This window comes from Erpetoichthys calabaricus, chromosome 6, assembly GCF_900747795.2.
Source record: "Erpetoichthys calabaricus chromosome 6, fErpCal1.3, whole genome shotgun sequence".
Taxonomy (NCBI): domain Eukaryota; kingdom Metazoa; phylum Chordata; class Cladistia; order Polypteriformes; family Polypteridae; genus Erpetoichthys; species Erpetoichthys calabaricus.
Window position 1 is genome coordinate 77,216,654 of NC_041399.2, and position 27,526 is coordinate 77,244,179.

Here is a 27,526-nt window from a genome sequence, read left to right on the forward strand (position 1 = left end):
TGTTTGTCATGTTGTGTTCTGAGATTCAGAATTGGTTGAAACAGAATAAACCCAAGATTTTAGAATATATAAGTTACTGTCTGTATCTGTGCCACTTGGTGGTAATGTGACAGAACTTAAATAGAACAGCAAGTACAGTACAAGAGAGATTTCAGACATATGACAAAGTTCAGTAAGAGTGGGCCAGAATTCTCATGTACAATATGATATTTACATAAAATAAAAAGGAGATTTTTTTTGTAAATTTGTTTGTGTTACTGAGTTAATTTTAATAGCTCCTTCTGCTGCTTTAGAAATTGGAATAATTATATTTCTTGTATACTTTTTTCAAAGAGCACTTACCATATATATATTGTGAGCTGTGAAGCTGATTGCACCCTCAGAAGTTACAGACGCCCCTGGGAAAACCCCTAAGAAACATAGACAGATTACCTTCACATTCCTCCACATTCCGGCTCTGTCGCATAATATATACTGTATATATATAATATAATTTTCTCTCCTTCCACTGAGCCGCAAACTTTTTTTTAATCTTTTGGGCTGGTACAGCTAGCTCATAAGTTAATACAATGGGAAGACTTACTCAAAGTTATTTATTAGAAAGGAAATATAACATTATTAATTTTTTATATGTTAAATTTTTACAGGGCCTCCAGATTTAAAATCTCATGCAAACCAGGTTATGTGTCCAACGCCTGGGTGTAAAGGAGTCGGGCACATTAAAGGTTCACGATTTACTGGACATCACAGGTGAGTATTTCCTGACTGGGGTTTCTTCAGTTTGTTTGTATTTAGCACAATATTTTTCCAGATATTTAATACCAGTTTCAGTATATATAGTATATAACATAATCTTGCATCAAGTACTTTTAAGATTGGTCATTCAGCATATTGTATGCACTTAGTAAATTTTAAAATGACTTACCTTTACATAAGTTATTTAAATGGCAAAGTCTTGCATTTTATTTTGATTGAAAAAAAAATGTGTTTTGAATTTTAGAGAGATGATTTATTGCTGCCATGACTTTAGAGCACAGGGGACTGTTTCCTACCTTACTTTGTTTCATTTTAATTTAGATACATGTTAAGAAGTTATAGTTTTAATTGTGTGTTTTGTGGTTTAAAAAGAGAAATAATCATGAATTGCATATATTAAATAAAAAATGCATAGCTTATTATTTCCAGCTACCTGGCGATTTTAGGACTATTTCAGGGAAGGTTTCAAACCCACTAGAGCAAATTACATATTTTTCTACTATACATATGAAAAATAATTACAAAAAAACAGTGCACAATAAGATGTCCCACTTTGCCAGTGGTTGTAGGGAATTCATGTAGTTTAAACATATTGCCTACAAACGTATGTAACATTCTTTTGGTTTGGATAACTTCTTTAATGACTAGAGTGAGCAGCTTTGAGTAATTGATCAACTACTGATAACATTATACAGCATCCATTAAATTCAAATAAAGCAACAGTCTGAGGCACCTGTGGTTAAAAGACTTTTCTAATTAGAACTTAAAATAACAAGGAAAATCAGCTAATTTGTGTGAAATCTGGTCTAATTTAAATGAAGATTGTGCATTGTACACCTTTATTATGACATACAAAATGTATCATGATAGAAACCTCATCCTCAGACACCTACAGTAACTCACTACATCACATTTTCGGACTGTGTTATGTTAAAACAACTTTATGTGGTAACTTGCACTTTTGCTAGTGTCTGTCGTATCTTGCTCAACTACCATAATACAGTGGGAAAATGATGTACTATTTTACTTTAAAATTAATAATTGTCAAATTCACCTTATAAAGAACTGTTGAAAACATATATTGATTTTGTCAGATATGTATTAATATTGTTCTTAACATGCCTAACCACTGCAGATCTTTAGAATATCTTAGTATTTTACACTTTGCAGCTACTGTATTCCTACTTTCTTGTAGAAGTATATGATTATAACAATTAATAATGGACAGTATTGCCTTTAACATTATAATTGCGATTATTACTTTCAATAACAGTGCAATGAAATATTTACCTTGCCTTCCTAACTGTAAACACTGTGTTTTATGTTTAGACAGATTACAATAGAATCTCTTTTTTGCTGGGACCCACTTAAACAATTGTTAACATAAAATTTTCAAACGTAAAATGTGGGGAAATGTTAAATTGGGGTCTTTTATATTAGACATAAATGTTGTTTGGGTATACAAAATCAAATTCCTAAGCGATATAATATACTGTTTTATTTTATTAAATTTATTAAAAGCAAGTAACATTACATACAAGCAAGTCAAACTTGGCCAAATTAAATTCAGTTCAGCCCCCATCCATGAGAAAGAGAGGAAGGCCAACAGCCAGAAAAAGAGGAGAGAATCATTTTCCTCATTATAAATGCTTATTGTAAAATATTTTTAAATAGATCCTGCCAGGTTTTAAAGTTTTGAACAGATCCTCTAAGTGAGAATTTGATTTTTTTCAATTTCAAATAGTATATAACATCAGTTACCACTGACCTAAAAGAAGTGGGCTAGGATTCTTCCAGCTGAGCAAGATAAGTGAATGTGCTAATAATGAAGTAAAAGCAGTTGCAGTTTTTTTTTTGTCCTCCTCCATGTTAAGCCCATCTAGGAGTATACCAAACACAGCTGTTAATGGGTTAGGAGTCATTGTGACACCAAGGCTGTCTGAAAAGCATTTAAAGATTTTGGTCCAGAATGATGTTAATTTGGTGAATACCCAGAACATAGGGCCCAGTGAGGCTGGAGTTCGATTGCAACGTTTGCAGGTTGGATCTCGCCCTGGAAACATTTTGGACAATTTTAAAGAGATAGATGTGCTTGATAAAAGATTTTAAGTTGAATAATTGTATATTTGCGCATATGGAGCTAGAGTGAATTGTGCACATGGCTGCCTTCCACTCCTTTTCTGAAATATTGAGTAAGAGATCCTTTTCCCACTGTACTCTGGGATCTATGAAAGGAAGGGACTTTAAAATGGTTTTATATATTATAAAAATGCTCTCTGAGTACTCAAGACTGCTCAATATTTCTTCAGGAATAGAAGTAGGTGGGAGATGAGGAAAATTTGACAGATTTTGTTTAGGAAAGTTTCTAAGTTAGAAATAGTGCAATAATTATGTTGATAAGAAGCTAAATTTCGAGTGTAATTATTCGTAGGATGCAAAGATGTTATCTATGTACAAATCTCCAAGTGATTTAATCCTGTATGGTTTCCAAACATTAAAAAAAACTGTGTAAGTTAGAGAGGGTGGAAAAAGGTGGTTATCGTGCAGAGGTATCACAGATAAAAGCTTCTCTATCTTGAAGTACTTCCTACATTGGTTCCATATTCTGAGGGAATGAAACGGAAGATAAAGAAGTAATGCAGGATTTTATTTCTATTGTGAACCAAGCTTGTGCGCGTTCATCTATTTGTGTTAATGTCCAGGTTTTTATAGCTTGTATATTTGCCACCCAGTAATAAAACTTAAAGTTAGGTAAAACCATGTCACTTTCTGCCTTAGGTCTTTGTAAGGTCGCACTTTGGATGTGTGGATGTTTTGAATTCCAAATAAACAAGGTTATGATTACATCTAATTTAAAAAAACATATTTGTTAATGTATGTGGGGATGCTTTGAAATAGAAAAAGAAGATTAGGAAGGATATTCATCTTGACAGTGTTAATTCTCTTTGCTAAAGTAAGATGAAGGGTAGACCATCTATGCAAGTCTTGCTTGAGTTTCTCCATGCAGACAGCAACATTTTGCTGAAAGAGTGCTTTATATTTACTTGTGATGTTTACCCCTAGGTATTTAAACTGATCTGTGATGATAAAATGGAAGATGCCCAATCTAATATTGTGCGCTAGAGAGTTCACTGGAAAGAGTACACTTTTATTCAAATTAATTTTGAGTCCAGATATCTTTTGAAATTCTGCTAGTGCTGTTAGAACTGCAGACACAGTATTTTGTGGATCTTATACAGGTATATACAGTATATAGTACCATATCATCTGCATATAGTGATATTTTCTGTTCAAGTCCTTCTCTGATAATCCCCTTTATCTCAGAAGCATTTCGAAAGTGAACTGCCAATGGCCCAGTAGTGATTGCAAATAGCAGTGGTGACAGGAGGCATTCTTGTCTAGTATCACATTCTAGTTTGAAGTAGGCTGAAACAATGTTGTTAATACAAACTGAAGCTTCTGGACTGGTATACAGTAGTTTGATCCATGCATATATGTTCAGGTCAAACCCAAATTTGTGCAATGTAGTAAATAGGTAGTCCCATTCAATCCTATCAAATGCTTTTTCTGCATCCAACAATAATAAGTTCTCCGGGGTATTAGACTTTGTGGGTGAATATACAGTATTACATTAAATATGCCTTGAATATTGGAAGCTAAGTGTCCGCCTTTAATAAATCCGGTTTGGTCTTGTGATATTAGTGAAGTAAGCACTTTCTCAATCCTTCTAACTAGAAATTTGGAGAGTAGCTTAACATCATTATTCAGAAGACAGATTGACCTATATGATGCACATTGTAGTAAGTCCTTATTTTTCTTAGGATGGATGGTAATTAATGCTTGGTGAAAACTTTGAGATAGAATTTTATTGTCCCTGGCTTCTATAAATGTTGCTAATAAAAGGGGAATTAACTTAATTGAAAATTTTTTATAAAGTTTGTCAGGGTAGCCTCAGGGCCTGTTGCTTTGCCATTCTGAAGTGAGTTTATAGCATTTAGTAATTCTGAAAGTGTCATAAGTTTATCCAGTTCCTCTGCACTGAGGGTATCTAGCTGTGATATCTGTAATGCATCAAAAAATGCATTAGATTGTGTCTTGTCTTCTTTAAACTGAGTAGAATGTAAGGACTTATAGTAGTCTGTAAATGTGTGCATTATGTTTTTATGGTCAATGATTTTGTCTCCATCTCTGTTTGTAATTACTGGTATTGCATTGCAAACTTTATGCTTATGGATCTGTTGAGCTAAGATCTTATTAACCTTCTCTCTGTGTTCATAGTAATGATGTTGTGATTTAAAAGTGAATTGTTTCGTTTGTTTTGTTATCAAGAGGTTGAGTTCTGAATGCAAAGCCTGTCTTTTCCTATGAAGTGCCTCATTTGGGAACCTGGCATGTTCTTGATCTATTCTGGTAATTACCCTGATAAACTCTGATGCCTTCGTGGTTTATGATTTATTTTTATGGGAGAGATATGAAATAATCTGTCCTCTTAAAAATGCCTTCAGAGTTTATTAGAGTATTCCTGTAGAGACCTCTGAGGATGTATGTTTGTCTAAAAAAAATTGGATATAAACTCTGTACAATTCTCGTCAGCCAATAAAAGTGGGTTAAGATGCCAGCTGTGAGGTGAGTATGTGGGGCATAATGATTTGAGCTTCATGATCAAAGGGGCGTGGTCAGAGATAACAATAGTGTTGTACTTGCAAGATTTGATCATAGACAAAAAATTGTTATCTATAAAGAAATAATCAATTCTTGAGAAATCTCCAAGGGTCTGATAAGTTGTGATCAATTACAAACTATGTAATTGTTTTTGCAGTGTTAGATGTTATCAACCCTGTGGCAGGAGACATATCCAGGTCTGGATTTTAAAAGCAATTAAAGTCTCTGGCCATTATCATTTTTTGAGTGTTCACATAAGGAATGGATGCAAATATGTTTTGGATGAAGATTTTATCACCCACATTGGATGCCCAGATATTTATCAAAATCACTTTACAGTTAAATAAATTACCCATGATGATCACATATCGCCCTTCAGAATCAGATACTACATCTGATACTAAAAATGAAATTGTTCTGTGTATAAAAATTCCCAAACTTCTAGTTTTCTTTGTATAGCTGGAGTGGAATATTTGGCCTGTCGAATCTCTTTGCAACAGAAACTGATACTTGCTTAATAAGTGGGTCTCCTGTAAAAATACTATCCTGGAGTTTAGACCAGTTAGGTGAGGACATACTTACTTTCTTTCTCTTTCATTTGTGATTGAGACCTGTGACATTCCAGGTCACAAAGTTCACTGCTTGGTCATAGAGTCATTGCTTCTGAACTTTTGTTGACATTTGTAGTTTTAGATTCAGGTAGTACATTATTACATAGGATTACATAAATTTTGACTGTAATTTCCAGTTTTTATAGGAATTATTGCTATGAAGCTTATTGTTGCGTTGGCACTTACAATTGTAATGGTTAAAAGGATAGAAAAGAAATAGCTTGCTCTATTTCTCTCCCCACACCTGAAGCCCCCCTGCACCCCACTTTGCCTCCCCATGTGAGGATAGACCACAGTTCACAAAGTCCCAGTCCTCTCACACACCTAGAGACAGTGCACAAACAAAATCAGCCCCCAAGCAGCAGCGTAGAAGGGTTAAAGTAGAGATATCTATTGACAATACAGTCCAAATACTATTAACCTAGAATATAATCTTAACAGTCCTGAAAGAGTACATCCAGGGTATGATGTAAAACAGTAGCCATTGATAAGAAGATAACGTGTGATAGTACAGTCCTAATACAATAAACCATGTTAAAATGCGGCATGTTTAGAAGCTGTTGAAGGTGAGAAATCAGGGAAAATATGAATGCGGTTATTTTCAAATACAATCTGTTTTCAGTCTGAGAAATGACATCAGATTTAATTTAGATTATTATTTGTCAAAACTTACAATGAGGCTTCTCAATTTGGAGGCATTCGATCCACGTATGCAGTAAGTTGGTGATATCTCAGTGTCTGATTTGAAGTGCTCTCCAGTTATTTTAGAAAATAGTTCAGTTATGAATTTCACTGGGTTTGGACATGTCCCCCATACTGAAAATGGTAGTTATTGCGGTAGTCATTGCTCTGATCATTACCTTTAGCTCGGACTGTTCATTTCAGTCTTCTCTGTGCTTTGCGGGTGGAGCAGCAAGCCCAGTTGGCGTCGGTGTCGCCGGCCCATAGGGGGTAATTGACAGCGCAGATAAATAAGGTCGTTTTCAGTTTCAATGAACCTTCTGGAATCAACAAATTCTCCTCGCCTGACTAACTTGCACTTTCGCTCCCACTTGTGCTCTTGGCTGGAGGTGATGCTGCAGTGTCAGGTATTGGGAGATCTATTCTTTCGCCTATCTGTTCCAGGTCAGTCTCTGGCAGGCCATACCTTGAACTTGAGGTCTGTTTAGACTTAGATTAAGTTTTAGCTGTCCTATCTGTGTCTTTCTAAGCCCTTTTTCTGCTATACATGCATGTATATACTTGCATTTACTTTAATTAAAGGCCCTTGTGTTCAGTAAATACAGGATATTTCAGGAGGGACGACGGTAAATAAAGTAAAATAGTGTCACTACTAGCAGAGTTCCGCTTCAGATATCCATCTTCCGAAACGGACAAGACCAATCCAATGTACTGTTATGTTCAGAATTGCTTCCATAGTTCTACTCAGCCACCAATCAGTTACGGTTGACTAAAGTGCTCCTTCAAATCCTTTTAAATTTTCAAAATTTGGAATAAAGTGAAGGCACCAAAATTTCAGTAGAATAATAATTAGGTGATCACTTTTACACCCTGAGTGTTGTTTAATTTTTAAAAGCTGTTTTAATTGGAGCCTTGTCTTTTGTTAAATAAAACACAATCACTACTGTCTCTGATTTTGCTTGTTATAGCCTGCTTTATATGAACATATGTTATTGGTTAAACAAGCAATTAACGGTTATACATGTATGTGCCTCAGACTTAACGTCACTAGAACTTGCTGCTGCTTCTTTTACTTTAATGCACTCTTAATACTAGACTTTGTGATTGAATTTTAAATGGTTGTGTACAGTAAATGTTTGTGTGCAGTGAGTGGTTTAACAGTTTCTATACACTTTTGAAAACACAGTATGTCCAAATTATGAACAATTCTCTATACATTTTAGAAGTTACTGTAAATGTCTAAAATTGTTGAGTGAGCTAGATTTAATGTTAATTATACTTCTAAATGCTTCTTTAAACTGCTGCAAACAGAAAGAAATATCACATTTTTTAAAAGATGTTGTTTGGATCAGCCTCCTAGAACTGCATTTAGGATGTTCTTAATCCTATGATGCAAATGCCTCTAATTTGCCAGTGCACTCATGCTTAGTGAATGTGTCTTTGCTTGACTACAACAGTTATTTGCTGTTTAAAATATTTTATAACTTGCAAAGTTCAAACTCTGAGAGAATGGGAGTACTTAATGAAGGCAGTATCCCTTACTTTCCATGATTAGCCATGTTGATATAGTCATAATAGTCCCAGTGGTTGTCGTCAATATAATTATGCGAATGGCAAGAACCCCATTGAGGCTTGAGGGACTTCCTGGTAAGCAAATAATATGAGAGGGAGTAAGTGATCCCTGTTTTTCCCATCCTCGCTGACCACCTTGCAAAGTATTTTTTTGGACATTTGATTGAAGTGCTTTACTAAACCTAGATCATAAGTAACTTGGCAACTTCCCTGGATATCTCGGAGGTAAAAGGCATTCCCTGGTCAGTGCAGACCTCTTTTGGGATGCATACACGTTCAAAGACCCCTTCCAGTTCCCGTGCAGTATTTTTGGAAGTGGCTGGTCACAAGGGAATAGCCTCCAGGTATTGAGTAGCCTAATCCACAAGGATGAGAATGTGTTTATGGCCTCGTGCAGATGGGTCTTTGGGGCCTATTAAATTCACCCCAATTCGTTCAAATGAAATATCAATAAGGGGAATAGGTACGAGAGAAGCATGGTCCCTTTTAGCTGAACAAGTATTGGTGTAATAAAATTGGAATTGTTTGGACAAAATGTTTAGCAAAAATTTATCACTGCAGGGAGTTCTTAAGTTCTGGATTACATCTATCCAATGTTAGCCTCATTCTTAAATGAATCCCTCTCCAGGCAAATGACACCAAATTAATTTTAACACAAAATATCTGAAGCAGGCCCATCATTAGTAATACAGTAATCTCTCGCTACTTCGCGGTTCACTTTTCGCGGATTCACGACTTCGCGGATTTTATATTTAAGCATATCTAAATATATAACGCGGGTTTTTCGCTGCTTCATGGGTTTCTGCGGACAATGGGTCTTTTTACTTCTGGTATTTGCTTCCTCAGTTGGTTTGCCCAGTTGATTTCATACAAGAGATGCTATTGGCGATGGCTTAGAAGCTACCCAATTCAGAGCACACAGTTAAGTTCCTGTGTGCTGCTGATTGGCTCAGCGACGGAGTGCTGCATTAACCAGGAAGTCTCATCTCACTCATTCAGCATTAACGTGCTCTTGCTACTGCATTCAGGGGATTATCACCTTCATCGTCATCATTTTTACTGCGCAGCATATTCATCACCATCATCACGTCATATATAGCTACGTGTACTTCGCTATACAGTAAGTGTAAACTTATCTACCGATTTCATATTGCTTAGCAGTTGTCCCTGTTATTAATAGAGTAAAGGGTGGGTTGTAAACGATACAGGGATGGTTTAAAAACGTCCAAATACACGTTAAATAATTAAATAAATATGGTGTCCCTACTTCGCGGAAATTCAGTTATCGCGGTCGGCCTTGGAACCTATCTCCCGCGATAAGTGAGGGATTACTGTAATTCTGTATATCTACTCCATGACAGACAAAGCACTATCTCTATGCTAACAAAAGGAAAAACAGTAGAAAAGTGCTATGGCCAATCAAAAGAATTTCTGCAAATAATGAAAAAAAATATATAAGAAAGCAGCATTTAAAATCTCAGCAGCAGCTCTAAAAGACATACTCTGTGCTAATAGTTTGTGTCTTCAGTTCAGCTAAGATTTAAATTCTGAGCCTAGTGGGGTTCTGTAATATCAGCTGGTAGATCATTCTAAAGTTTGGATGTTCTGTAGCTAAAAGCTTTGCCTCCTGCACTGGTTTTAATTTTCTTTTAAATTTTAAGCAGGTCTGCATCTTCATGTTGTAGTTAACATAAGTAGCATTAAGTTTAGTTACATACATTAGAAGGGGAATTTTCAAACTGGCTCAGCCTGCATCATTTAAGTTTGTGGTAAAAGCATGCCAAGGACAATAGTCATCTGCAATAATCTCAGAGAAGCAGTTATTGCTGCTCATTTTCTTGAGTGGGCTGTAGAGTTTAAAGTCCATCATTCTGTGGTAAGAAGTGTATCAGAGAATATTTAAGATTATGCTGTCAATATTCCCAAGGGTGGATATCTCAGGAAACTTGCCCAAAGATTAGACTGTATGATGCTCTGAAGAATCACAAAGATTCCAAAATCCAAGGATCTAAAGGCCTCCATCAATGTGGCAAATTTTACAGTTTATGACCCTCTCATAAAACCTGAAAAAGTACTGGTGTAATAAAAATGGAATTGTTTGGACAAAACATTTGACAGAAATTAATCATTGCATGTTCTATGAAGGTGGCGCAGTGGTAGCGCTGCTGCCTCGCAGTTAGGAGACCCGGGTTTGCTTCCCGGGTCCTCCCTGCGTGGAGTTTGCATGTTTTCCCCGTGTCTGCGTGTGTTTCCTCCGGGTACTCCGGTTTCCTCCCACAGTCCAAAGACATGTTTGTTACTATTTGCTTAATTTTGATTCTTTTCTATCTCAGATTTTAAGCTCTTGTGTTAATGGTGTAGCAAGAATAAAGAAGAATATTTTGTTAAATGCAGTGCTCCTGTCGCAAAGTTCTGCTGTTATCATTTCTAAGTTTTTTTTCCAGAAAAATGCTATATCCCCAAGATGGTCTTGCTGAAAGATTTGTTTTTCAGGAAATACATTAGCATATTAAAGATGTTCTATAAGTGATGGCCAATGGCTTTTTTTCTTTTTGTACATGCCAAGAGTTTTTTAATTCTATGCATAAGGATTTTCGTAACATGCTTACCTGTCGCTGTATAAGGACATTTATCCTTTCTTGCTTACTTTGTTGAGTACTATTTTCTTTTTTTCTGTAAGATGCACTTGAAAGTGTAACAAATGGCTTTAAGTGCTGCTACAAGTCATCCCACATAATCTTTTCGCAAGTGCTTTTTGCTTACGAGCAGTGTTCAAAGAGCTTTTAAATTTTGACCTTTTGAAATGTTACAGTGAGACCCAGAATTGTATATTTGATGGTGTCATTTTCTTTGAAAATATGACCTTTTCTATTGATGACTACAAACAGTATATATTTATTTTTGTAAACAAAGTATTTTTACAGATAACTACACTGAAGTGTCCATTTTGTTAGGTACATCTGCCCTTCCCACATATTTGACCTTTAAATCAGTGACAGCATCATATATGCAGACAGTACTGTTTAAGGGAGGTAGTAGACAGGTGCAAACAAATTTTGCGCATGTGTGTTGTTCCAAAACATCATGGTGGAGAATATAAATTTGGATAAATCTGAATAAAGTAATAGCAGATTATGTAGGAATATATGTATCAGAAATAGCAAAAGTATGTTTTTTTTCATGGTTTTATGGCTGTATCAAAAAGGACTGCCATCCCTGCTGATCTAGGATCTGTGGTTAAAAAAAAAAAAAAAAAAAAAAAAAAAAAAAAAAAAGGTGTCATTGAAATGTTCTGATGGAAGAAACACACATTTTTCTGACTAGCAAATGGGATCAAGTCATTCAACTGTATTTTAAGTACAAGCTGCTGAAAGAGTCTTGTCAGAATGTATCACATGTTGAACCTTGTCACAGATGGGTATGACCAATGACCTACTGTAGTCAAGTTATAGTCCGGACACAAAATATGCTGTAGAGCACACAGGGGCAGAAAAGTAGTAGCAAAATATTTTCTAATCTGATGAATTCCAGTTCCTTCTCATTCACACTGATAGGGGAAACCCATGTAGGGCACAAAACCTGTAAGTGTAGGGGACTATCTTGCTGGATGTCAACTTTGTATGCTGCTGGTGATGGTGTAAACAGAGATAGAGGAAACAAAGTAATATTTCAGTACAACGTTTTGATTACTTGTTCAACTCAGACACTAAACTTGTAATCCAAACATGGCAACAGGAGCAGTAAGCAGTAACTGTTGTAAAAACTAAAGTCATTTTTTAGGGTTAGGGGTAAAACGCTAACCTGGAAAAAATGTGTCAGTTTGATAACTTGCTCAAAAGCTTCCAGACCCTACAAATACAGTCTTCCAAATCATTGCTTTTGCTCATTAGATGTGTTTGCATACTGTATAATGCATAAAAGCACCTATTGAGGTCACTGTGTAAGTCTGCCAGCTATTGAAATTTGAAACAGTTATTTATCAAGGAAATTAGTCAGAAAAAATTCAGGTTTCATTGAGATATCTCGAATACATCATACCTTATACATTTTTAAAATTTCAAAATCTTTGAAAAGCATTGGCACATTTTCAAACCCATCTAGTTTTAAAAAGAGAGATATTCTGTGTGATTTCAGTTGCAGATTAGTTTACTGTTTCTAATTTTTCTTGAGACTCGTAAAAAACTCGTAGATCCGGCCCACCTTAAAAGCGTTCTCACCTCTCCGCCAGCGCCTTTTGTCTTCTAAATGTGCTGATTAAGACGAGCAGCAAGCAGCAGGCTATTCCATCCCCCACCGTCGCAGGACGTTCACTAAGTTTATCCAGCTCATGCCTTGTTTGATTATGTGGGAGTGACTGAACTGCTGGAGTTTTAGATTGGAAATAATAGATCGCTATTTGGAACACACGCATTTCATGTGTGTTCCGTTCCTACAGTAATCTGTGTAAACACATTTTTAAAACAGAAACTTTTTCATATTTTAGTAGCAAATGACAAAATGTAGGCAAAAACTATATAATGTATGAAGCCAGAAGTCCAAAGATCAAGTAAACACTTTCACAAAAGGCTCAAAGAAGAGACAACAACTTCAGTTACATAGCGGTAAGATTTGCTGACTTGTAATCAAGAGTCCCCGGTTCGATCCTCACTCACTCCTACACACATACATTTGGTTTGCGTCTGTAATGCACGGTGTGCATTTATAGGACTTGTAAACGTTAACATTTTTTTAACTTCTGTTCTCTCTAAATCACGATCACGATACATACTAAGGGATCTGACGCTGTTATTTTTCATTTGAAACGGAATAACTGGAGATGTGAGTGGTGTTTTGAGACAATGGAACTGGACATTCTCTCATCTGGAGGGATTAAAGCTGACACAGAAACGCTGGCGAATCTGCCTTCTTCGTATCTCACCGTCACTTTTTTTTTTTTTTTTATTCAGTTTTATTGAGTGTTCCTGCTCATGCTGAATTAGTGTGCACCTTATGGTGTATGATGTCAAAAAAACACAGACATAGGTATATATGATATTTGGAATTATTTGTTTTATGACCTGTATAGTACATTTCGGAAAACTTTGTGGCACGGATGCAACATTATTCATATTATTCATATTCATTCACGTAAGATCTTGTGATTTGTAATCAGTGACTACGTGTTTTTTTTCCCCGATCTTGCCAGTCCCCACATGTTGCTGTATGCTGTTTCTTTTGTACTCCAGGACATGCAGAGGATAGAATAGTACAGAGCAGTAACTTCAGCGCTATATGCAATTATCAGATTCAAATGTTAACTGTTCACACACTGCAAGGATCGTCTTTCCTACATTTACAACGTGTGTACCTGTTACAATGTACACGCTTCTTTCTATGCTGTGGTTTCTATTACACACCTGAAAGAAAGAGACAATATATGTGAAAGCATCATCACACTAATGCAATATTATTTGAAAACGAACAGCGTCAGATCGGGTGTGGATTTATGTTGGCGCTATTACTGAAAGAAAAAAAAGATCAACAGCACTGAATAAGCTTACGCGCTCTAATATCTGCCCTCCCACCCCAACCCCAAACCCCCCCCCCCACCACCACCACCACCACCACTCCGATCTGACTCTTAAGTAACAGCGCAATTACAGATGCAAAGCAAGTGTGATCAAGAGTCCCCGGTTCGATCCCCACTCACTCCTATATTTGCTGCTTTCAGTAGTAAGCTGCTCTTTTTATTAATATTATACAGTACACACATACACTTGGTTTGCGTCTGTACTTGCGCTGTCACTTAGAGTCAGATCGGGGGGGGGGTAATGTTAGAGCACGTGAGCTTATTCAGTGCAGCAGGATCAACGCACATGTTGATCTTTTTTTTATTTCAGTACATGTGCCTTCCCTGTTTATTTATATATCTATAGTGACTTTTCTGCCTGTCTGTCTCTCTATTATGCAGTGCTCTGTCTGTCTGTGTGTTATGGATCTTAAAAATAACAGTTATAAGGACACTTGTTCATGTTAATTGCACTCTCAATTGTTAAAAAATATTTTAAAAGGAGCATCCCACATGAAAATATAACGATCTCATTAACTGCTAGTGCATACCATTTTATAAATTTTATGTCCGTTTGAGGTTAAAAAGAAAAAAACAATAACACTTTCTCCTCAATGGGGAATCAAACTCAGATCTCTGAATGAAAGTAAGCCTACTGCGATCTGAGACAGCAAATCTTACCGCTACGCCGTGGAAGCTGCTGTATTGCTCCTGAACCTTTTGTGAAAGTGTTTATTTGATGTTTAGACTTCATGCTTTACACATTCTATAGTTTATGCCTACATTCTGTAACATTTATTACTAAAATATGAGAAAGTTTCTGTTTTAACAATGTGTTTACACAGATTACTGTAGAAACGGAACACACATGAAATGCGTGTGTTCCAAATATCGATCTATTATTTCCAATCTAAAACTCCACTTCACTCCCAGATAATCAATCAAGGCATGAGCTGGGAGATGCTCGTGCACATTCTAAGTCGGTGGGGGGATGGAATAGCCGGCTGCTTGCAGCTTGTTTTTATCTTTTAGAGGCACATTTAGAGGACAAAGGACACTGGCGGAGAGGTGTGAATGGTTTTAAGGTGGGCCGGATCTACGAGTTTTTTTCTAGTGTTAAATATTGTTTTCTTCCTTTATTTTCCTAACAACCACTCCTGAAAACAAAACACGACCCCCAAAACAAGTTAGCCAAACTACTTCCACACCAAAAAATTTAAAAAAAGGAAATTATGTAACCATTGCACTGTAAATGTAAAATGAACACTAAAAACAACCACATAGCTGTATTACTTGCAAATTGTAGTGATTCAGTTTTTTTTTAATGATGATATAATTTGTTGACAAAGTTTTCGACCTGCTCTCCATCTTTGTTTTAAGCATCCAACTAATTTTACCTTAGCAACTCTTCCATGGTAACATCTTTCAAAATTGTTATCCATCCATCCATTATCCAACCCGCTATATCCTAACACAGGGTCACGGGGGTCTGCTGGAGCCAATCCCAGCCAACACAGGGCGCAAGGCAGGAAACAAACCCCGGGCAGGGCGCCAGCCCACCACAGGGCACACACACCCACACACCAAGCACACACTAGGGACAATTTAGAATCGCCAGTGCACCTAATCTGCATGTCTTTGGACTGTGGGAGGAAACCGGAGTACCCGGAGGAAACCCACGCAGACACGTGAAGAACATGCAAACTCCACACAGGGGGGACCCTGGAAGCGAGCCCGGGTCTCCTAACTACGAGGCAACAGCGCTACCCACTGTGCCGCCCCAAAATAGTTATATTTAAGAAATTTGAATATCAGTAAGTCATAGACCTTACTAAACAAACATCTAACAATAGAACATCAATCAATGCCATTTTTGTATCACTTGAACTGGAATTTTCTCTCTGTAAAAGCTACTGAGCTAAGTCTGGGATACGGTTGTATGGTATATTTGTTCTCATAAAATATCGAAAACCAAATACCAGCTTTTCCTTAATTTTGGCAGCAGAAGTAAATGATAGTCTTCAAGCTTAGTCATTTATTAGCACAATCAAAACTCCCACAATACAAACCCCACACCTCCGTTGTTCATTGAATTTTACGTATTACATCCAGCAAGACTCAGCCCCGAAGCTCTCCGAACGTATATATTAACTTTAAATGTGTTACATACTCCATGGGGATAACACCCTACCTTCCAATACTCTTATTGATTTTTGAAGTCCTGTAAGGCAGAGAGGCATTCAATTGTGTGACGGAGCAGGGGACTGCTGTGAGATTGGAGTGTCAGTGGTGTTGGAGAATGATCCATTATTTGCTTTGGTGCTGAAAGATGGTATTGATACCAAAGTCATAATTGTAGTAGTGATTCATTTATTGTGAAGTACTGTTAAAAAATAATGTTTTTAATGCAGTTTACTAGCATGAATGATTGCATTCAAATATCAGTATTATTTTTGAATATGACTTACTGATACAAAAATACTGAATAAATAAAAATTTAATAGCTAACTCTTTGAAGTGACTAAAAATGTAAAGTGACACAACTTTCAAGTCAATTCACAAAGTTCCAAAATGCACCTGAATGTTGTACCATGTTTACAGTTTTCAAGTTGATATAACTTTAACTAGCCCCATATTCACTTGCGTTACAGTAGCTTAACTGGTGACTCTAAATTTGGCCTGTAGTAATGTTTTTGTGTTATGTAAGTATACCCTAAATAGATTATTTTTTATTTATTTTTTAATTAATGTAGTTTATATTGTTGATAATGGCTGCAGGGGCAAAAATAAAGTAAATGCTTGATTTTAAATGACTGAAGGTGAAAAGTGTGTCTTTCAAATACAAATGGTGTATTCTATGTGTTTAAAACTAATATTTATTTTAAAGTGTTCATGATGGATGATCTTGGAGATTTAGCAACACAACAGGTTTGACTTTACGATTATTAATAAGTGTAGATTTGTGCTGCTATCTTTCCAAGTGCATGCAGCAAAACTGTTGTCTTTTCTACTGTATTATTTATTTATCAAAAATATGTTTTGCTTGTTCTCTTCTGATTTTAATCGTCTGAGGTTTTTGATTGCAAATTGTAATATTTGAAACATTTATTTATTAACTGGATGATTAAAGGATGACAGGCTAATAAAATGTAATGCCTTAAATACTGTTAGGTATGTCCTGCAATGGACTGGAACACTATCCAGGTTTTGTTCCTGCCTTGTTCCCTATGCTAGCTGGGATAGGTTCCAACAGAGTCGCCTCATGAGGACTAAGCGGGTTACAGAATGACTCACTGACTGACTGGCAGGTATTGTTCCTGATGTCAAAGTGCTCTCAAGAGTTAGATCTTAATTGCCAAAGAACATAACATGTCTAATGGTACAGTAATAAAATATAACCAAATTTGGTCTGTTTCATGCTCACTGCCACTCTACATGCACAGTCAGGGAAATTGTTTCAATGCAAGTCCAAATGAACCACTTCCATTTATTGTAGCAGACTGAGATTTTATGCTATTAATTGGAAAAGCAATAACACAAACTTGTATAGACTCATTTCAGACTTAATTGAGCTCCTCTTTTACTTGAGTGTTTGTTTGTGTTTTACTGTATTAACATTAGGGCAAAATTAGATTGAGAAAATTTTGCTTCCTGAAATGAAAAATAATTTGAATTATTTATAACTTGATAATTGATTTTGTGAAAAAGAATGTGATACAGAACGTTGGTGTAATGGCCAGCACTTCTTCCTCATGGATTCAATGTCCTTTATTCAAATGGACAGCGTCCTAGGTTTGAAAGGTTCCTGACACCACTTGCATGGAGTTTGCTTTTTTTTTTTCACCAGTTTTTTGTGGGTTTTTCTGCAGACCTGATGTTTTCCTTCCACATCTCAAAAACATATAAATACAATTTAATGCATTCTGGAGAAGCATTTGACAGGGTACAGTAAGGGATACTGAGGTGGGCATTAAAAAAGATGCACAAACAGTGGTTATGAAAATGTTGAGGTAAATATGGGGCTGCACCAGGGATCCATTCAGAGACTATTGCTTTTCATGATGTTGATGAACCTAGTGACCAAAGAAGTGCTTGAAGGCTATCTTTGGGAGTTCTTGTGTGCTGATGATAATATATTGATGGCAAGGAGTTAAGTAGTATTAAAGGAGAAGATGCTGAATTGTGAAGCTAGTTTGAGATCGTAACATACCTATAGGAAAAACCCAGGTGATAGTAGGAAGCAAAGAAGTAGGAGGCGTGCACGAGATGGATGTGTGTTGGGTGCAGTGGAGATGTTGGGAGAAACTTGGTGTAATGCACAGCCTGTCAGAATGGGTAAAAAAATGTAGTGATGTGAAGTGTAGTCTGCAGATAGTAAGACCGTTACAGAAAGTTTGTGAGAGGGTGCAGAATGCAGCATGTAGTAATTTAAATATAGGGAAGCTCTGTTACTTAGGTTACATGCTAAGTGAAAGGAAAGATGTGGGAATGGCAGTCAAAGCAAGGGTGAGAGGTGGGTTGAAGAAATCCTAAGTGATGTCTGAAATTATAAAGGAGCATCTCTAACATTGATGAGAAGAGTTTATGAAAGCTGTGCAAGGGGGAGTAATATGTTTTATAGTAGTGAGACATGGCCAATGAATGCAGGACATGAAGGAAAACTGAAAGACAAGCATGAGAGTGATGAGGTGTATGGGGTGAAGTTGTTGTCACAGAGTGAGAAGAAGATGAAAGTTAAGAGAAAGATATGATATGCTATGTAGACAAGAAGGAATCATATACAACAGGAAATAAATGAAGACATAGTTGGAAGTGGTGTGCAATGATATAAGAGAAATAGGCCTCACCCCAAAGGATGCCTAGGACCACTGTGGGTGGAAAAAACACATTTGTGGGGCAAGTGCCTATCATGGGTTAACCCTGAAAATAGCTGGAGCCTCCTTAGCATTGTGTTTAGAAAAAATGAGCCACAAGCATTGAATTTTATTTTCTACAGCAAAAAATGTTATGTAACTGAAGCAAGTAAATACCAAAATGGCAACATAATCACTGTAGGAAATATGTCTAGTGTACACTGCTATACTGATCCAGATTTAGTATTTAGTTAAGTATTCATTCTTCGTTTTGAAAAAGTCACAAATGCACATAGGCACTGTTTTGAGAAGATGATTTTTTTTGTAATACAGTAATCCCTCCTCCATCGCGGGGGTTGCGTTCCAGAGCCACCCGCAAAATAAGAAAATCCGCGAAGTAGAAACCATATGTTTATATGGTTATTTTTATATTGTCATGCTTGGGTCACAGATTTGCGCAGAAACACAGGAGTTTGTAGAGAGACAGGAACGTTATTCAAACACTGCAAACAAACATTTGTCTCTTTTTCAAAAGTTTAAACTGTGCTCCATGACAAGACAGAGATGACAGTTCTGTCTCACAATTAAAAGAATGCAAACATATCTTCCTCTTCAAAGGAAACAGAGAGTAAAGCAAACAAATCAATAGTGCTGTTTGGCTTTTAAGTATGCGAAGCACCGCCGGTACAAAGCTGTTGAAGGCGGCAGCTCACACCCCCTCCGTCAGGAGCAGGGAGAGAGAGAGAGAGAGAGAAACAAAGTCAAAAATCAATACGTGCCCTTTGAGCTTTTAAATATGCGAAGCACCGTGCAGCATACTTAAAAGCTGCACACAGAAGGTAGCAACGTGAAGATAATCTTTCAGCATTTTTAGACGAGCGTTCGTATCGTCTAGGTGTGCGAACAGCCCCCCTGCTCACACCCCCTACGTCAGGATCACAGATAGTCAGCGCAAGAGAGAGAGAAAGAAAAGTAAGTTGGGTAGCTTCTCAGCCATCTGCCAATAGCGTCCTTTGTATGAAATTAACTGGGCAAACCAACTGAGGAAGCATGTACCAGAAATTAAAAGACCCATTGTCCTCAGAAATCCGCGAACCAGCAAAATATATATATATATTTAAATATGCTTACATATAAAATCCGCGATAGAGTGAAGCCGCGAAAGGCGAAGCGCGATATAGCGAGGGATCACTGTAATTTGTAATTTTTTTTATGTTTCTTGCATATCACAGGGTAGAATGTCAGTGATTGACCCATATGATCATATTGATTATACTTGCCATTTAACTTGGTTCCTGTAGTGTTGAAAACTATTGAACTCCCGATGCACGCAGAGCTTGCTTCACACAGTGTGTAGAACTAGAGATCAAATTGTGCCTTATGATGTAATGTACTGTACCCATGACAGCCTTTCCTTGCCACCCATTAGATTTTTGTTAACATACACCTTCTGCATATTTTTGATAATTGCCTGATATACATCCCACAGTTTGTACAGTTTTAGTGCTGTACAATTGGCTTCATCCTAGTTATTCTTATACGTGAAATGCAGGTATTTCATAATGAGTGAAAAATGACGCTAACTCATAATTTTGTCAAAACAACTGGGTTGTGGACCAGTACCATCTATGAACTGGTTTACCCACCTTACCATGCAGTATCAGGACACTTGAAAAACACATGTCATCTACAGCAACAGGCTGTGAATGACTGTTACAAGGAAATGGTTTACTGTGAGATTCCTGACACCTCTCAGCATAGTGGTTCATTTCAATGACTATGTTTTCCACAAGACAAATAAGTAGTCCAGATATTTTTGATAAGCAAACATCTTTAGACGGGGTTGCCCATTAATGGGTTAAAGTAGAGCTACCATAAAGTGTCAGAAAAAAGTAAATATTTGATTTTTTGTAGCATGATGTTATTACATCCACTAGATGGCAACAGAATACTGTCCCAAGAGTTATTCAGGCTTAACATTGCAAAGTGGATCTTTCATGTCACCCCAAGTCTGACACAGGCTTAACTATACTGACATAGAATTCTGAGTCTGAGTCTGAGTCATGCCCAGGAGGTTCAACCAGCGGTGTTGAGTGTGGATATGTAGTGGGTCATGCTCCATCCAGGGTTGGTTCCTGCTTTGTACCAGAGGATGCTGGGAAATACCGCAGCACCCATTTGACCTTGAATTAAGTAGGTTTGAGAATGCAATTTAATCATATTAGTGAGAGACTCCGAAGCATGTGAGATATATTGGTTGTGTTTGTGTTTTAGTGTAAAGTCTAAAAAATATTTTTTTAATCTCTTATCAATTTAGTAGCAGGCAGTGTGGTTTATTGGCTGAAATTCAGTTCCACCCTCAGACACAGTGTGTGTGTTCCAAAATATTTGTACATAATATTGGATCACAACAATTTTTTGTCATTATTTAACTCATTTGGAATCACCATTAGTTTACTGAATTAGCCGGTGATCTATGTGTTATCTTGGACATTATCTTCTGGCTTAAAGCACACATTACAGAACTATCCAAAAATGTTTTTTCTATTCTAAATATGTTGGAAAATTAAGCCATTTCCTAAATATACAGGATACAGAAAAATTAATTCATTCCTATCTAGTAGGTTTGACTATTACAATGTGGTGCTCACTGTCTGTTAACATCCTTCTTTATACAGCTTTCTGTTAATTCAAAATGCTGCTGCAAGAATTGCAATGTATTACAAGAACAAGAAAGTACAAACACATAGCTCCAGTTCTTTAGTCCTTACACTGGCTACTAGTTAAGGCAGATTTCAAAATCTCCCTTTTAACATATAAAGCCTTAAATGGCCAAGGCCCTGCTTACTTATTTGAACTTCTAATTACTTAACAAGCCAGAGAGCACATTAATCTCTCAGGATACCCTCTTGCTTATGATTCCAAGGATTAACAAAATATGAGTGTGAGGTTGAGCTTTTACCTACAGTTCCCTGAAGCTATGAAATGGTCTGCCTGCTACTATAAGAGGTTTCCCTTCAGTCTCAGATTCAAAATGCAGGCTGAAGACCCACTACTTCAGTTTAGCATACCCAGAGCTGCTGATTAGCTGTGCATAGCATCTCTCTTGTATTAAAATATAAGTAATTTGATATTTATACACTGTTACTATTCCCACCCTATTTTGTTTCTCTTTTCGGTATCCTTACTGATGTTGTGCCTAGTTGTTTGCATGCTTATGGGAAAGTCACCTTAGATAAAGGAGCACTGACTCAGCTGTAGAATGACCAGTAGGGGGAAGGAAGCTAATTGGCCGATGTCTTCAGGACTCTGAATGTGTCTGTCTTGTCTGACTCCTTTTCTAAAATCTAGCAGTAGTTCTACAATTAGCTGATGAACAGATGTTGTTTTGCATTTTTGTTAGTATTTTAACAAATCTATATCCTTAAATAAGGTAGTTCTGCATTTAATCAGTTCTATAATCTATGGTGGGTGCAGCAACACGCTATCAGCGCATGCTCCCTATAATCAATTATGCAATTTTTCCTTGAGAGTTGTTGTGACGGCTGCACTTAGTGAGGGACACTGTGCAAGAATAAAGTGGTTTGTATTGTTGAATTTCTGTGGGTGCAATGACAGATTAGCTATGTAGCTCTGCAAGTTGGATTACTGGAGTTCTTTGTTATATGTTGCATTTAACCCATTGTTTGACGCTCATTTCAACCTACCTGGAAAGGGGGTCTCTCTCTTAATTGCCTTTGCCAGGATTCCTGCCATTTTTTTTCCTTACACGTTTTTTTTATTGGTGAGTTTTTTTCTTGTTTTCTTAAAAAGTCAAGGTTGGGGGCTTTTAAAAAAAAGAGCCTGTTAAAGCCCATTGATGCATTCCTTGTGTGATTTTGGGCTATAAAAGAAATAAATTGTTGATGTTGTTCACGTCATTTATCCTGTCCATGATTCAACACCATTTTACTGTGTTCAAATCTTACAGGTCACTTTGCATTAATATGTCATTTGTTTACACAGTTTACTGAACCTTCCTAAGTCACTTCTGGGTTTTGGGGCACCAGATCCTGGATTCAGCAGCATCAGATCCCAGTTAGGAATCAGTACTGGACAGGATGTCGGCCAATTACAAAACACTTGCATACATACAGCCATACTCACACAAAAACAATGCTGAGTTAGATATGAGATATAAATGGCTTAATAAGGGTCTTTCATTAAAATATTTTAAAAATTGAAGAACTTGCTGAAAGAGTGCACTCTAATCATGCAGCCATATCTGAGATAGCAAAATGATGCTAAATACCCAGTGTAGACCCACTTTATATTAGTCACATTAACTTAACATGTATATCTAAAACCTAAAATGTATTCCTTATTAAGTGGATGTAACTTTGAGAATCAAGAGACTTAGATTCAGCAAACATGCCTAAAATATACAAAACCTGTGTACCTGCAGGGACATTGCTTCGGGTGCAGTTTAATTAAAGTCATACTTAGTGATGCAAACTGTATTTATTTTAGCATGTGAAACAGTTACTGTCTCACTCTTGATTATTGTACTGCTTCTGCTATAGCCCTAGGATTTTAAGGTGAAGAAAATTTAGCTTGCTTTATTTCATAATACCAAAATAAAATAAATACATCATAGTTGGCCTGTTATATTATTATTTCATCTATAGTTAAATAGCTAACCTTTTATAATATTATTCATAGTTTAAATGTAATTAAATTCACACTTTAACAACACCGGATACTCTCAACACTTATTTTAATCAATGATTAAGTACCTCTGTGATTAGTTTTGATTGGCACATATTGAACTAAACAGCATTTTGTTTAGGTAATTATTTTGTTTTTAGTTTTACTGTAGTCTCTGTTGGCCTGGATTTTATGCTGTTTTGTTAATTTTATTGTGTGTAAGGGTAGTATGTGTTCAGTGTTCATGTTGAGATCTGCAGTAAGAATATTCTTAAAACAGATTTCCCCTTTGGAGTTTTGACAGTACTATTATATTTATATTACATTTAGGGGTAGACAGACTGCATGGTCCCCTTGGAGTTTCGTATGTGCAGTTCTAAATATATTGTTTCTTTCAGCAGAGCAATGTTTTATTAGATAGGCAGCCTTTTAAACCCAGGATATTTTGATATTCTTCAGATATTATTGGGACGCTTTGCCTGAAATCACCCTAATAAATGATACTGACGATGAAATAGTGAATCATTATAATCTGCAGAAATGCTGTGAGCTGTGAGGTTGGTTTAGTGTTACATCAATACAGAGTAAATGTTTATTTTCTCTGTGCACAACAGCTTACCTGCAATCTGATACTTCACTAATATTTAGATAACCTTTTGTTTTCCTTGCTTGTATTTTATACTTTTATTGTCAGAAAGTTCATTCAGCTTACTTGTTATGACTTAAAGAATCAGGAGGTGTGAAATGCTGATATACTGCTTTTCTTCTGCTTGCGGTGAAGCAGCTGAAAAGACTTCTTAAAGCAGAAATAACGTAGAGCAGCAATCCTCAGTCAGCAAGCCATGTGAGTACAAGCAGCCAGTAACAGTGAGTTCCTGTCTGTGCATGCATTCTGAAGATGTTACATTAATTTGTACTGAGGTTCTGTTTTCCATCAGTAGGGGCTGACAGTGGTGAAAAAGAGAAAACAATACAAAATATGCAAGTTGGTGTAACTGTTGTTAAGGTGAAATTGAAACAGTAAAGTTTTTCGTAGTTGAAGTCACACATTTACAAATTCACCAATGCTTTTTCATTTGGGAATTTTTAAATTTTAAAACAGTGCAGTGCAGTCTGTTCAAGATATTTCAACAAAAATTGATCTGTATCTAAAAATGCGGTGAAGAATAAGTGTGCTGCATTTCAATAATAGGTCTACATTGGGCTGCATTGTTTCATGCAGGCCGACAGATAGATAGACATGGCTATCATAATACGCGCTTTGCGCATTATATGCAAATACACCTGATAAATATTAAGCATTGTCTTTGCTGGGTAAACTTTGAATATCAAAGAGGTTGTGAAGATTTTGGCAGGGCTAAAATTAAGACAATAAGAAACTGCAATGAATTAGGAGCTCCGGAAAATCTCTTTCTGTGCAATGTTTAGCCATATGGGCAAATGCCTGTTGTGCCAAGTAATATTTATTGTATTTAGAGATTGGCCAAATTCTTTGAAGTAGCACACATGAAAAATCTTTACCTTTGTAGTATTGTGATCAAGCCGTTAAGGATAGATGTTTTGATAATCAGGGCATAGACAAGTTAGGTGACCTAAACCAGAATCATTGCTATTTATAGAATAATGCTTTAGCTACTCTAGCACACTGTCCAGTATTTTTAAGTTTAGCTATATACTAACACTGCACTTTAAATGCAAGCAGATCAAAGTTTTCACAGTTTGCTTTTTCATCAGTTAAAATCCAACTTGTAAATAATTTTATACATAACATAACACTCTCAAGTACTCTTGATCCAATTCAGGGTTCGGGCACCAGAGCCTGTCCCAGTAGCACTGAACACAAAGCACGAACTGCCTTGGATGTTGTGACAGTACATTGGAGGGCTCACTTGCATACACTCCTCATACACATTGGGGCAACTTAGAATCATTAGTAGCCTAAAGTATAAGAAATAAACAGGGATACTTGGAGAAAGACCCAAGCAAACATAGGGTGATAATGCAAACTCCATACACACAACAACTGGATTTCAACCCAGGACCCTGGATCTATGAGGCAGTCATTGTAAGACTGTGCACATTGTATTGTATTGTGGTTTAAAATGCTTAATGCTGTAATTGCAAGTTCATGGTTAGTATTGATTCCTCACAACTCCAGAGTCCTGGGTTCATTTCCTATCCGTGAGGACTTTGCAGCTTTTCCCCCCACTCCTTCAAAATGTTAAGTTCATTTAACTATACCTCTAAACTAGACCCAGCTAGTGTAAATGTTAGTATGTACACAGTGTTTCCAGTTATGGACTGGCACTTCGCACAGGATTGGATTCTGGCTTGTGCTCAGGTTTGCCAGATAGAGACCAGTCTTTTCTTGCTTTAACCTGGATTAAGTGGATCTGAAAATGTTATATTTTATTTTGCTACAAACAGTTATTATGTGATATATTTATTCTCTCAGCCATAATCCAAAGTAGTGCAGCTTAGAGTCCTGCAACATATGGTTTACTTTTGTTGGGAGGTCACACTTTTAGTGTCCTCACACAAGCACTATAACACAAATGCCCAAATGTTTTGGAGTAATTTAATGCCGCTAATCAACCAACCAGGATATTAGACCTTTGTTTGGTGGGAAGAAACTTGTGCAGACATGGGGCTAACACACATAATGGGAATAACACCATGCCAAGCAGTGTGGTTATAGTGGCTAAGCCATTGAAATATAAACCCCAATATTGTCAGGTTTAGTTTCTGAACAAGAAAAATACTATAGTGTTTTGATTTTTTAAGTTACAGTGGACATTTCTTTCATACAAATACCAAATTATAATACTTTCTACAAAATCAAAAATGTTTGGTAAAGTGAAAACAGAGTTTTCATCAAGAAGGTCCTAACCATTGTTTTTCTGGGCATGTAGCTGGGCACTTGATCCACCCCCCACACCACGACTTCCTCAATGTTCTACTATTGCGCAGTTTATTAGCCTCTGTGGTTGAGTGAGGAAACACAAGTCTTTTCAATAAATGTTGGGGCGACAACCCAGTCGTTCCCATTTACTTGAAATTGAAAATCCAACAAAAGGTATAAGTGCTAAATGGAACAGAGGAAGTGAAAGCAAACAGAAAATAAAAGATACACAAATGCGGGCTTCAAGGTTTGGTTCCTTGAGGATGGTCAATTATATAGGAGCTCTGTCCTGTGCTGTGCTCACAGAGTGACACCTCTTTCCGTCGACCCTGTGATTTATAGGTGGGAGATCGGAAGGGGCAGAGTCAGGTGCCCTCACTGGGTGTTTTTTCAGTGCTGTGGAGGGAATAGTCCCAGGGTGGCATGACATACTTGAGCCCTGACGGTGGTAAACAGATGCACATATGTGTTAACCCCCTAATTTGGAAAACATGTGGTTATCTATTAATCTTAAAGTTAAATTCTAGCATCTGCTAGTTCCTATTAATTTCAGTGGTTATCCCAGCTGCCTGTTCAAACCAGACCCCTAGTTTCAAAGATGGATGAGACAATGTTTGTAGAGTTTGCTGTTTCTCCCTATATCTGCAGAGTATAACTACAAGTACAGTTTATTATTCTGTCCAAAAGATGTGCATTTCATGTTAATTGATGTATTTAGATTGTTCCAGCCACATGAGTGTGGCTTAAAATGGACAAGCAGTCCATCCTGGATATTTCCTGCCTTATACCAAATTTCTCATAGCAAGTCTCTATTGGTAAATAGGGTTAGTAAATGAAATGACTATTGTTTATAATGAGTTATTGACTGTTGAAATACATATATTTTTTAAGATAAAGGAGCAGTTCACTGCAAAAGAGCAAAAATTTTCTAGATGATGACTTACCTTTTTGTAGGAGAATATGTTGTTTGCAGATAGAAAATAAAATAAATAAAAGAACACTTGCCTGGAAATATGTAAAGATTTAAATTATTATTCTAGTGTGGTTAGAAAGAAGGGAATCTTATGCTTAATTATCACGCAATGTTCATTCATTTTGCATGAATTTAATAGCAATTACTTTTTATATTTCAAGACAGCCAAATGTGGAATTCTAATGGTGGGCCATTAATTTTAATGCGGGATTATGGTCAGTTATCAGAAGAATACATATTCTTATGCAAATTATCATGCATTTGTTAATAACCCTTGTCTAA

The 27,526-nt window shown here is 36.6% G+C and overlaps 1 protein-coding gene and 1 long non-coding RNA gene across 3 annotated transcripts in view; one reads left to right on the plus strand and one right to left on the minus strand.

Moving 5' to 3' along the window:
• The window catches only part of LOC127528415 (uncharacterized), a 189,296-nt gene extending 176,721 nt beyond the window's left edge, over positions 1 to 12,575 (minus strand). Inside the window, exon 1 of the long non-coding RNA XR_007935313.1 lies at positions 12,500 to 12,575. This is a non-coding gene — a long non-coding RNA (uncharacterized LOC127528415). The remainder of the gene's footprint in view (positions 1 to 12,499) is intronic.
• LOC114653416 (lethal(3)malignant brain tumor-like protein 4) overlaps positions 1 to 27,526 on the plus strand; it is a 527,140-nt gene that overhangs the window by 221,734 nt on the left and 277,880 nt on the right. For both annotated transcript variants that reach the window (XM_028803732.2, XM_028803736.2), the window contains one exon: positions 648 to 750. In XM_028803732.2, the coding sequence (XP_028659565.1) occupies positions 648 to 750 (103 nt within the window). The remainder of the gene's footprint in view (positions 1 to 647; positions 751 to 27,526) is intronic.